Source organism: Myotis davidii, unplaced genomic scaffold (assembly GCF_000327345.1).
Source record: "Myotis davidii unplaced genomic scaffold, ASM32734v1 scaffold17, whole genome shotgun sequence".
Lineage (NCBI taxonomy): Eukaryota > Metazoa > Chordata > Mammalia > Chiroptera > Vespertilionidae > Myotis > Myotis davidii.
Window position 1 is genome coordinate 243,033 of NW_006288624.1, and position 11,728 is coordinate 254,760.

Sequence of the window (11,728 nt, forward strand, 5' to 3'; positions counted from 1 at the left end):
GTCCGCAGGCTGACGCTCTATCAACTGAGCCAAACAGGCTAGACTTATTTTTTATTTTAAATAATCTTTCAGTTACAGTTGACATACAATATTATATTAGTTTCTGCTGTACGACCCAGAGATCAGACACTACATAACTTACTAAGTGATCATCCCAATACATCTAGTATCCATATGACACCATACATAGTTGTTAGAATGTTATTGACTACTAGAGGCCTGATGCACAAAAATTGTGCACGGGTAGGGTCCCTAGGCCTGGCCAGCAATCAGGGCTGATCGGGACCTTCCAGCTGCCGGCCAGGGCCTTCCTTCCAGTGGCTGGCTGAGGAGATGGGTTCTTGTCTCAGCTTTGTCAATAATTTGCTGAGTGACCTGTCAAATAACTCAACCTTAGTATTCTCTCCTGGGTTAACAATTATCAAGATAGAATGATATAACGTTAGAATTGGCAGCGACTTCAGAGTTTAACAGTACAATTTCTTCATTTCATGGGGTGATTGATCGACTTACCCATGAGCTTTCTAGAACAAGCTTTCAGTCTTGGCATCTTAGATCAGTGCTCTTTTGACTACATCAGGCTTTTTTTTTTTTCAGTGTTGTTTCAAGATTCAAACAGACAGAAAAAACAAAAACAACCCCCAAAGTGAAAACACTAAACAAATATATGGCCTTTCACATAAAGCCAGATAACTATTAATATTACCCTGCACTGAAGCCTGCAAGCTTATCTGACAATATACTCTGTTTAACTTAAGGATGACTTAAAATTCAGGAACTATGTAAGGAAAGGTCAGAAAAAATAAGGGGAAATTAATGGTTGGCTTGGCGAATACTGGTAAACGGAAAATAAAACTCACAGGAGTACTTTTATTCTCTTACCAATTCTTTTTTTCCCCTAGTTTGTACATGATGAAATTGAGGAAGTGGGGGCTGTTTTTACACATTTCTGAAGGAATGGTGGGAAATAAGGGTTATTTGAGATGAAATTACCTTGCGTATACTACACATTACATCAATTCTCTAACTTAACGCCATTCTTTCTGGGGCCAATGCCCAAAACAAGGCTCTGAAAACAGCAGAAACCACAGTCAATGCAAAAACTCCAACTCCCGAAATGCTTCATGGCTTGTTTCCACCACTTCCTGGCACCAGCAATCTCTTCAGTACTGGGAGTTGTAGTCATTCAGGGCCCTCACTTCCGGAGCGTAGGGGAGGATGCCTCTCCAGGAAACTACATTTCCCAGGAAGCTGTGCGTACCATTCTCCGCGTTTGGAGCGTCAGACTCCACCCCCGCCCCCTCCTCCCTCCTAGGGCTGCACAGCTCACGCCTTCCTGTTAGTCGGACCTGGTAGAAGTTCACTCCGATCAGCTGATCACAACTGACAACAGGAGAGGAGGAAGCCCGGGAGGCTGCGAAGGAGGTGGGGGGCGGAGATGGAGATGAGGATGGATCCTCCGGTGCCCTGAGAAACAGCCCCCGCCCCCACCGGCGCCCCGTGGTCCCCCGACGCCGCCTGGCCGCAGCCGAGTTGCTCCATGGTGGGGTCCCCTGGCCGTCGCGGGAAGGGAGGGAGGGAAGGGCACGGCCCTGCCTAGGGGACGAACCGTAGTCCTGGAGCTCAGGCTGCCCCCAAGGGGGGGTGGCGGGTGCGGCTGTTGTGGGGGTGGGGTGGCATAAACAATAGATTCGGCTCTGGCCTCTGCCAGTGTTTGTGGGGGGTTTGGGGAGACCTTCTTTGTTCTTCGACTCTGCTCCTACCCCTCGGGTTGTGGTGGTGGTGCTCGGGAGGAAGGAAGGGTGAGGAATCCCCTGGCTGGAGGGAGATGCCGAGGTAGGGGGCAGAGTGGGCATGTTTGCTTTGCCTGGCGGGCGGGGAGGTGTTCTTTTGAAGGCTGATTTTATATTTCTCTCAATTGCGACAAATTTTTGTTTTCGTGTGGGAGCTAGTTTGGGCACGCCTGAGGTTAGAGTGTAAATAAGGTCTCCTAGTCACTCCCTTCGCCTTCCTTGTTTATCTAAAAATAAGATTGATCGGTTGATTTCTGTGTAGGAGGAGTAGGAAGGAAATATCTGAAAAGAGGGCTTTGCATTTCGTTGGGGCTTTAGAATGGGTGTCAAGGCGAAGAGGAGTTTGGAATATAATTGTAGAAGTCACAAAAGCCCCTTTCCTGCCCCAGTTATGTATTTTTTTAAAGAGTTATTTTTAAGTTTTTGAGTAACCAAGAGAAAAAATGGTTTTAACTCACTGCAGGTCTGGCTTTGCGGTGGGCCATAGTGCAGGAATTCTGTCTCCTGTTGCTCTTTTTTTTTTTCAGTTAGAGAAGGAACAAAAGGAAGTACAGTAATTGTTTTATATATTGTTTTCAAGCATGAAATGGTGATTCTTGTTTCCAGGTTTAGAGTTCTTAATAGACATCTGTCTAACCTGAAACAACTCTAATACTTGGATGGTGCTAAAGTTTATTACTATTGTCATTTCTTTAGCTTTTTCAGGCTTCTTTTTCCATCGCTCCCAATTGTGGAGTGCATGTGGGGGTGCAGAAGGTTGTCCCTCCAAGGATTTTTTGCTTAGTGATTTAAAAAATATCTATTTTTATTTGTTTCAGAGAGGAAGGGAGAGGGAGGGAGAGATGGAAACATCAGTGATCAGAGAGAAGCATTGATCGGCTTGATGGGCTGCCTCCAGCATGCCCCACACTGGGAATGTAGCCCTCAACCTGGGCATGCGCCCTGACAGGGAATCGAACTGTGACCTCCTGTTCATAGGTCGATGCTCAACCATTGAGCCACGCCGGCCAGGCCAGTGATTTTTATTCTGAATTTAATAACTGAGTGAACAGAAAATTTCTGTCTGGGAAATAAAGTAGCAAAGTCTCTTAAATGCTCTGGGCCTAGAGGTAGTGGTTATTTTCAAAGGACAACTTGACCATAATTTTGAGAAGAAATTGCTAGGTCAGAATGATTTTTAGAGAGAGGAAGGAAGAGGAATAGAGAAATAGAAACATCCGAAGAGAAAGAAATCTCTACCAGCTGCCTCCTACTGGTGATGGTGCCGCAACCGCTGCATGTGTCCTGACCCAGAATCTATTCATTGATCTCTTGGTTCATGGGTTGATGCGCAACCAGTGAGCTACACTGGTGAGGCTGAGCCAGTGTAAATTTTACAAGCAAGAATGAGATTTCTTACAGGAGTTTTGGTGTTGTATTTAATCACAATCTTTTTTTTTTTTTAAATCCTCACCCGAGGGTATTTTTATTTTTTCCAGTGATTTTTTTTTAAAATATGGAAGTCTTCACAAATTTGCGAGCCATCCTGGCACAGGGGCTTTGCTAATTTCTCTGTATTGTTCTAATTTTAGTATATGTGCTGCCAAAGTGAGCATTCCAGTGAATTTTAAAAATAATTCTTTATTGTTGAAAGTATTACATATGTCCCCCCTTTTCCCCTATTGACCCCCGTCGGCCCCAGTGATTTTTTTAGAGAGAGTGGAGAGGATGGAGGAGGTGGGGAGAGAGAGAAAGAGAGAAACATTGATATGAAGAGACACATCGATTGGTTGCCTCCCACACTTGCCCCAATGGGGCTGGGGATTGAGCCTGCAACCGAGGTACATGCCTTTGACTGGGAATTGAACTCGAGCCCTTGGGTCCGGTGGCTGATGCTCTAATCACTGATCAAAATCGGCCAGGGCTTTTTTTTTTTTTCTTTAAAGGTGTACTTCTGTTTTTAGATGAGTGAAATCCTTTTCCTTCCTTTATTTTAGGTATCCCCTGAAGTATTGCCTTGAGGTTGGATTATGTTGAAAAGCTTCTGACCACTCTTTCATTACCAAAACCTTGCGCTTGAGGCACAGCGAATGAGTCCACCTCAGTGAACACTCAGCTCTCTCTCAGATAGCCATAAAAGACCCTTCCAAGTTAATTTGGACCACATACATTTCTGCACTTTATGGAGGATGAAACCATCAAACCAAATGAACATTGCTGCTGATACAGAAGCCTTGGAGGCCGAAAATTAAAAATTTGAACATTTGTGAGTGTGTGAAGAATTTCTAATGGGACACTAAGTGTGTGTGTGTGTGTGTGTGTGTAAGTGTAAGGCGTTCAGAACCCTGTGGTATTTCTGTGTGGTCTTCATCCTCAAAGCCGTTGTTTTCACTGCTGGGGAAAGCCCAGTGGCTGTTGTATGGTGGTTGGTTTCCTTACCAACCTGAGTATGAGTGCTCAGACTTCCCCAGCACAGAAGGGCCTGAACCCAGGGCTCATGTGCCAGGAAAGTTACGCCTGCAGCGGGACTGACGAAGCCGTCTTTGAGTGTGATGAGTGCTGCAGCCTGCAGTGTCTCCGCTGCGAGGAGGAGCTCCATCGGCAGGAGCGCCTGAGAAACCACGAGCGGATACGACTCAAACCTGGCCACGTCCCGTACTGTGACCCCTGCAAGGGCCCCAATGGGCACTCACCAGGCGTGAGGCAGAGGGCAGCTGTGAGGTGCCAGACCTGTAAAATCAACTTGTGCCTGGAGTGCCAGAAGAGGACTCATTCTGGGGGTAACAAAAGGAGACACCCCGTTACTGCCTACCACGTCCCTAAGGGCCAGGAGTCACTGGAGGAAGAAGAGATGGATGAGGAGACCAAGAGGAAGAAGATGACTGAGAAGGTGGTGAGCTTCCTCCTAGTAGATGAAAACGAAGAAATTCAGGTAAGCCCCTGGGGACTCGTGGTAGTGGAGCCGATCTGTTGTTGGAAGGTAGCTCTCAAAAGGAGAGTCTAGGCTAGGAGGAGCTCCCATTTTAATCATTAAAAGGCAAGACCCCTAAAGCTTAAATTGCAAGGAGTCAGGTTTAGTTCCTTACCAAGTTGTGTGACCTTGGGCTGAATTTCTTTCTCTCTCTTTTTTTTTCTTTTTAGACTGAATTTCTTTACTTCTAAAAGCCTCAGTTTTTTCATCTATAAATTGGGAACATTGAGACTTGAGTGGTTTGTTGTGAGGATGAAATGGCAGTTTTGTATAGCTTATTGCATAATAAGTGCTCAGTATATGATAGCTGTTATTATTATTATTAGGAAGAACTGATTTAGAACAGTTTTCTGAATGAGAGCCTTTGGCACATTGTGAATAAATGTGAATGATGAGGGATTGTACCTGTGCAGGCAAAGAACCACCGATAGTGAGTACCATGGGAGTGTTAGGCAATAAGTCATAGCCTGCTTGCTCCATTTAGAGAAGCAGGTCTTTTTTTCTTTTAAGTATGTTTTTATTGATTTCAGAGAGAGAAAGAACCACTGATAGTGAGTACCATGGGAGTGATAGGCAATAAGTCATAAGCCTGCTCGCTCCATTTAGAGAAGCAGGTCTTTTTTTTTTTAAGTATGTTTTTATTGATTTCAGTTCGATTCCAGTCAAGGGCACATGCCCAGGTTGCGGGCTCAATCCCCAGTGGGGGGTGTGCAGGAGGCAGCCGATCAATGATTTTCATCATCGATGTTTTTCCCTCTCTCTCCCACTTTCTCTCCTTTTCTCTCTGAAATCAATAAAAATATATATAAAGTGGCATTTGAGCCCTGGCTGGTGTGGCTCAGTTGGAGTGTTGTCTGTGCACTGAAGGTTGCAGGTTCAATTCCTGGTCATATACCTAGGTTGTAGTTCAGAGCATGGGAGGCGACCATGTGTGTCTGATATTTCTTTATCTGTATCATCTCTCTCTCTCTCTCTCTATCTCTATCTTTCTCTCTACCCTCTCTCTCTCTTCCTCCCTCCTCCCTCTCTGAATTCAACTTAAAAAATTTTTTTAAGTGGGATTTGATAAGGATAGTATTCTCTTCAGATGGGCTCTTCTTATATTTTCGTGTATAGGCTTCTGACTAGTAAAAGCCAGTGAGGCACCTGGGATTACAGAAGGAGTGAAGAACATTTGATTTGATTCTGAGTTGGGGAGAGGGTAGTGTATGACCACTAGGGGCGATTGGGGAAGGGGTGGTATAATGTTTATACTTTCCAGAGAAGGTAGTATATGTAAGGTCTATGCTTTCGAGTGAAGACTGCTTGATTGATATCCTGGCTATAACACTTACTGGCTATATAACCATGGCAAGTTATAAGCTCTTTGCCTTCTACTTCATAGTAGTAGTTGAGAGGATTCAAAGATAGTAGGAATGGGAAGGATTTGTCATAAGGCCTGGCACATAGTGTCCACTACCAGTCTGTTGTAGTAGTTTTTTTTTTTAATCTTTTTTGTTGAAAGTATTACATAGGTTCTCTTTTCCCCCCAATTAACCTCTTCCAGCTTGCTCTCGTCCTCCTCCCAGTCCCCTCTTTCATTTTAAATATATATTTTTATTTATTTCAGAGAGGAAGGGAGAGGGAGAGAGAGATAGAAACATCAATGATGAGAGAGAATCATTGATTGGCTGCCTCCCGCTCTGCCCCAACCAGGGCCAGGATGGAGCCTGCAACCAAGGTATGTGTCCTTAGTAAGGACCCTTCAGTCCGAGGGCTGACACTCTTTTTTAAAAAAAATATATTTTATTGATTTTTTACAGAGAGGAAGGGAGAGAGACAGAGAGTTAGAAACATCGATGAGAGAGAGACATCGATCAGCTGCCTCCTGCACATCCCCCACTGGGGATGTGCCCGCAACCCAGGTACATGCCCTTTCACCGGAACTGAACGTGGGACCTTTCAGTCCGCAGGCCGATGCTCTATCCACTGAGCCAAACCGGTTTTGGCGAGGGCTGACACTCTTATCCACTGAAACCAAATTGTTTAGGGCTCTTGGGTTTCTTTCATAAGGGACCCATATAATTCCACTCATGAGGCTTTATGCTAATGACCTAATCACCTCCAAAGGCCCCATCTCCTAATACCATCATATTGGGGGTTAGATTTCAACACGTGAATTTTGGAGGGGATACAAACATTCCGTCTGTAGCGTTGTGTAGATGAGGACTCCGAAGCACAGAGAGAGGAAGTAACTTGCCAAGATCAAGTTACAGTAAGTGGCAGAGGATTTGAACACAGGCATCTGGCTCTAAGATCCTTGCTTTGTGAGACTTCTGCTATCTCTGACCAAATCATTTAAACTTTCTAATTAAGCTTTATATGGTCAAAAGCATCAGATCACCAGTTCCTCACGGCTGCTGTAAGAATCAAATGAAACAGCTCTATACAGTTGTAAGACTTGTCATTGCAGAACTCCTTCCTCATAGCAATAAATATTCTATGAAAGAAAAAAAAGAAGAGAAAAGGGGAATAAAAGAGAAAGAGAAAAGACCAAAATAAAAAACCACAAAAAAAAAATTCTATGAGTTAGGCCCCAACTTTGTTTTTATTTTCTTGTTTCTAGGCACCCATGTACATAAGGAACAGTTAGCAGGTTATAGGCTGCTAAGGTTATGTGCGGTTTCCTCAAATTCTATGACCTAGAGTCTCCTAAGATTTGTTGCTTGTGATTCAAATATTCAGTTTCTTGGAAAACTTAAAGGACAAAAAGTTACCTTTTACAGGTGAAAATTTTTTATCACGTTGTTGTCATTTGAGTGGGTACTAGAATTAGAAATTTGACGAGAGACCAACTTTTGGTTTCAGAAGTAGAAACTCATTTGTGGCCTGCTAGCCAAAGCCACTCAATAATTCATCACAGTTATTGACCATATGTTATGTGCCAGGCACTTTCTAGGTTCCAGGGATACCTGGTTAATAAAACTTGGTCCATGCCATCATAGAACTTACCATTTAAGTGGGGAAAGCACAGTTCACATATGTAAAACACATAAACAGATGATCTAACTGAGCTACCCAGCCAGGGCCTGCAAGATGATTTGGAATCCACTCTTGCAGGAGAGTCAGGGAAGGTTTTATTGTAGAGGTGACTTATAAGCAAAGACCTGATGATTGATAGTACCTGGGCAAATAGACCTCCAGAGGGAAATGGGAGCAAAAAGAAGGTGGGACTGAATGTTGGAGCCTGCCAGTGTGGCTGGAGTGTGTTAAGGAAACAGGTGCAGAAAGAAGCAGGTGCCAGATCACATGGGGCCTTGTAGACCATAGAAATAACTGGATTATGAGAGTCATGAAAAGCACCTGTCTGTTTTATGCTAGAGAGTCGCATCTGATAGAACTTTTTAAGAGATGCCCCTCGACTGGAGTGTGAAGACTAGATTGTGGTGATTGTAGGGGGACAAGTATGAAAGTGGTGAAACCACAAGGAGGCTATGGCAGAAGGTGAGGTGAGAGTTGGCTTAGATTTGGTGTTATCATTGACATGATGAGATGGAAAAACATTAATGGATGAGGGACAAAGTTTGGATGTAAAACGAATGCTGATATATTGGGTGGAGGAGTGAGGGGATGAGAGAACTTAGTGATGACTCCTGGGCTTCTGGTTTGTGCAAATAGCACCTGCTAATGCCCCAACTTTTATTGAATCTATAAAACTAAAAGTCTTTAAGAACAAAATTTATACAATAAAGAGAGCTAAATTAGCCTCATTTGGTATTAAACTAACACAGTAATTCTCAACCAGGAGTGATTTTGCTTCCTTAGGGGGCATTTTGCAATGTTGAGACATCTTTGCTTGTCACAGATGCGGGTAGAGGGGGCTGTGCTACTGGCAAGTGGGTAGAAGCCAGGGTGCTGCTAAGTATCTTACAATGCTTAGGGCAGCCCCCCACAAAAATAATTATCTGGCTCTAGCTGGTTTGGGACAGTGGTTAGAGCGTCGGCCCATGGACTGAAGGGTCTCAGGTTTGATTCTGGTCCAGGGCACATACCTCAGTTGCAGGTTTGATCCCTAGCCCCAGTTGGGGTGTGTGTGGGAGGCAACTAATCGATGTCTCTCACATCGATGTTTCTCTCTCTCTGTCTCTCCCCCTCCCTTCCACTCTAAAAATCAATGGGGGGCGGGGGGGCGGAATCCTTGGATGAGGATTAACAAAAATAAGTTATCTGGTGCAAAATGTCAGTAGTGCTGAGATTGGGAACCTGATATAACAGATGAAGGTTTGGTTGAATAGGAGATTTGGATTCTAGTGAAGTGGAAAATATATCAGGAACAAAATATTTAATCGGTACTCTAGTTTTTTTTCACTCCTCAGAAGTAATCTAGGTGAAATCAGTATTTTCTTTTGGTATATTTTGTAACCTCTCCAGTGAAATAGTTAGACTTTCTGGATTGTGTTCGTTGATTTTTCTAGGCCCAGTAGAATGGTGCTGGGCAAACCAAAGGACTTAGGGATCCATTGTTTACAGCCCAAAATAAGTAGATGATCCACACTGACAAGTCATTGTGATCTCTTGAAGTTAGAGACAACACCCTTAGCAAATAACTCAAAGGTTAGAAGAATAGTTCTAATAATTAGGGTTCTTCGAGGGGAGGAAGAGGGTAGTAGGAACTCAAATATCTTATCAGAATGTTTATTAGTAAAAGGGAAAAAAGATTCAAAATTTTCTCTTCATTCTTATGTGCACATACATTTAAACCCCATACAAGTTTTTTTTTCATAATCACCCCATTCTCCTCTTTGTCTCTTTTCTACGAACTTCCTATAACTGTCCTCTTGCCAAGAGAATAGAGCAGCAGCCTGACAGGAAATTTCCCCTGTTTCCTCTTCATGCAGGCTGACCCCCTGATTGGGACATTAGGAGAACCAGGGAGGTTTTCATGCCGAAAGACTCCTCATGGCAGCATGCAGGTGCTGAGGAAGCCAGGGAGCCGGGCGGTCAATGAGAAGCTAAGAAAATACCCACTGAGGCAGGCCCCCCTTGACTCAGAAAGTGACGCCTTGGGCCCTCCGGGAAACGGGAGACCGAGGGAGTCTTCTTTGTCCTTCCCTCCGCGCGGTCAGTGGTGGACCTCATCTCACTGAGACCGTCCCTTTAAGAAGACCCATCACGGTACTTGGCTGCGTCACTTGTTTACAGTCCCAGAATAGTGTGGCTCAAAATACTGGGACTTGGCTTTTTTTTTTTTTAAGTTGGCTAAAAGAGACATTAATTTAATGGGATCCAGGAATGGAAAATAGCGGAGGATGTTCTCAGACGATGGGAATCCTGAACCACACACTGGCTGTGCTAGACTCATCTGCTGGTGACTCCTTTGTCTGCTTCCGGGTCTAGGGTACCTTGCTGGGCGGGGCTCGCTCTTTCCAGGCCCTTTGTTTCAGACGGGTTGGCAGAAACCCCTTAAGTCTGGCCAATAGGTCATGAGCCAGGGGGGGGCCATCATCTTCTCAATTGTGGGACATCCCCATTTTTCTCTCCCTGCGGCCGAACTCTTATAAGGACCAATTTTGGTGCCGTGGCTGTTAGCCTTTTGGTAAGTTCTGGTCAGAACACGAATATATATATATTTACTGTTGGTCCTTAGGTGCTATATTTTAAAAAGTAACACAAAGCCATAAGTCTGTTCAGGGGCTGTCTGTCAAAATAATAAGCAATAATTGGAGGAGTAGCAGAGGCTCCCGCCACTACTGCTGCCTTTTACTTGTAAAAGCCCAAGTAAAAGCCCCTTTTGTTTAGTAATAATGGTGGAGGGGGAGGCATTGGATGGGATTACTGGGAAGTGCAGGGTTGAGGATGACTCAGACAGGCAAAAAAATGAAGAGCCCCTATTGTGTGCCTTCAGTGTCTGCTCTGCATCTTCTGCTGTTATACAGGCTCCTGGCGTTTCACCTGGGAAGCTGTTTTGTTTAGTGCAGGGCTGTTTAAAATGTGACCCATATAGGCCATCACAATCACTGTGAGTCAGCTTTTCAGGGAACCTATTTTTTTTTAAATATATGTTATTGATTTTTTACAGAGAGGAAGGGAGAGAGATAGAGAGTTAGAAACATCGATGAGAGAGAAACATCGATCAGCCGCCTCCTCCTGCACATCTCCTACTGGGGATGTGCCCGCAACCCAGGTACATGCCCTTGACCGGAATCAAACCTGGGACCTTTCAGTCCGCAGGCCGACGCTCTATCCACTGAGCCAAACAGGTTTCGGCTTCAGGGAACCTATTTTTAACTATTTCAAGTTATTCCCCAGTTTGTGCAATTCTGTTTTTTTCTGGTCTGTCACTTCCTTAAAGTGATTGATTTTTTTCTGGAATTGGTCAAACATTTGGCTTTTTGAGTTGGGGGTAGCAGAAGAGGAAGCTTTCCTATTCTGTTGACCTTATATGTTTTCCCTGTGGATGCATCTCCTGGCCGTACCACCTTCGAGTTTATCCTGGAGATGGTGTAGCAGGAAAGGGCTTCTGAGAGCTGGCTAAACTTTTCTGGGGAGTCTTGCTTGCTTTGGGAGGAGCTCCCATGAGATCATTTCTATCTGGGCTTCGAACTGCTAAATGAATTGAGCACATTTGATTGGTGGTGGGAAATCAGAGGAAAGCTAATGGATGCGGCCCTGAAGAAGGGAGTGTAGAAAGTTGCAGGCGAGAGGAATTGGAAAGACCTATGGGAAGGAAGGACATAGTAGGATTTTTGGAGGCAGGAAAGGGTGGGTGCTTCCTTGGAGGATGTTTTGTTCATTTTGCCTCTCTTTCCAATGACTGTTGGCCAGAAATTGAGAGACTCTGTTTAAACTGTTTGTGTGGTTGTCTTGGTAGTGGCTGGCGTTCTTGGGAAAAGAGCGTGTATACCAGCCATATGTAAGCACTTGACCTCTGCCTTCACTTCACTGGAGGATGACTCTACTTTCTAGCAGCTCTGGAAAATTTCCCCCTCTTCCTGATTTCCTTCTG

The 11,728-nt window shown here is 44.4% G+C and overlaps 1 protein-coding gene across 1 annotated transcript in view; it reads left to right on the forward strand.

Moving 5' to 3' along the window:
• The first annotated feature begins 1,304 nt into the window (after positions 1-1,304).
• ZFYVE1 (zinc finger, FYVE domain containing 1) overlaps positions 1,305-11,728 on the forward strand; it is a 47,313-nt gene continuing 36,889 nt past the window's right edge. The window contains exons 1-2 of the mRNA XM_006760713.1: positions 1,305-1,543; positions 3,770-4,704. Coding sequence (XP_006760776.1) covers positions 4,192-4,704 — 513 coding nt within the window. The 5' untranslated portion in view covers positions 1,305-1,543; positions 3,770-4,191. The remainder of the gene's footprint in view (positions 1,544-3,769; positions 4,705-11,728) is intronic.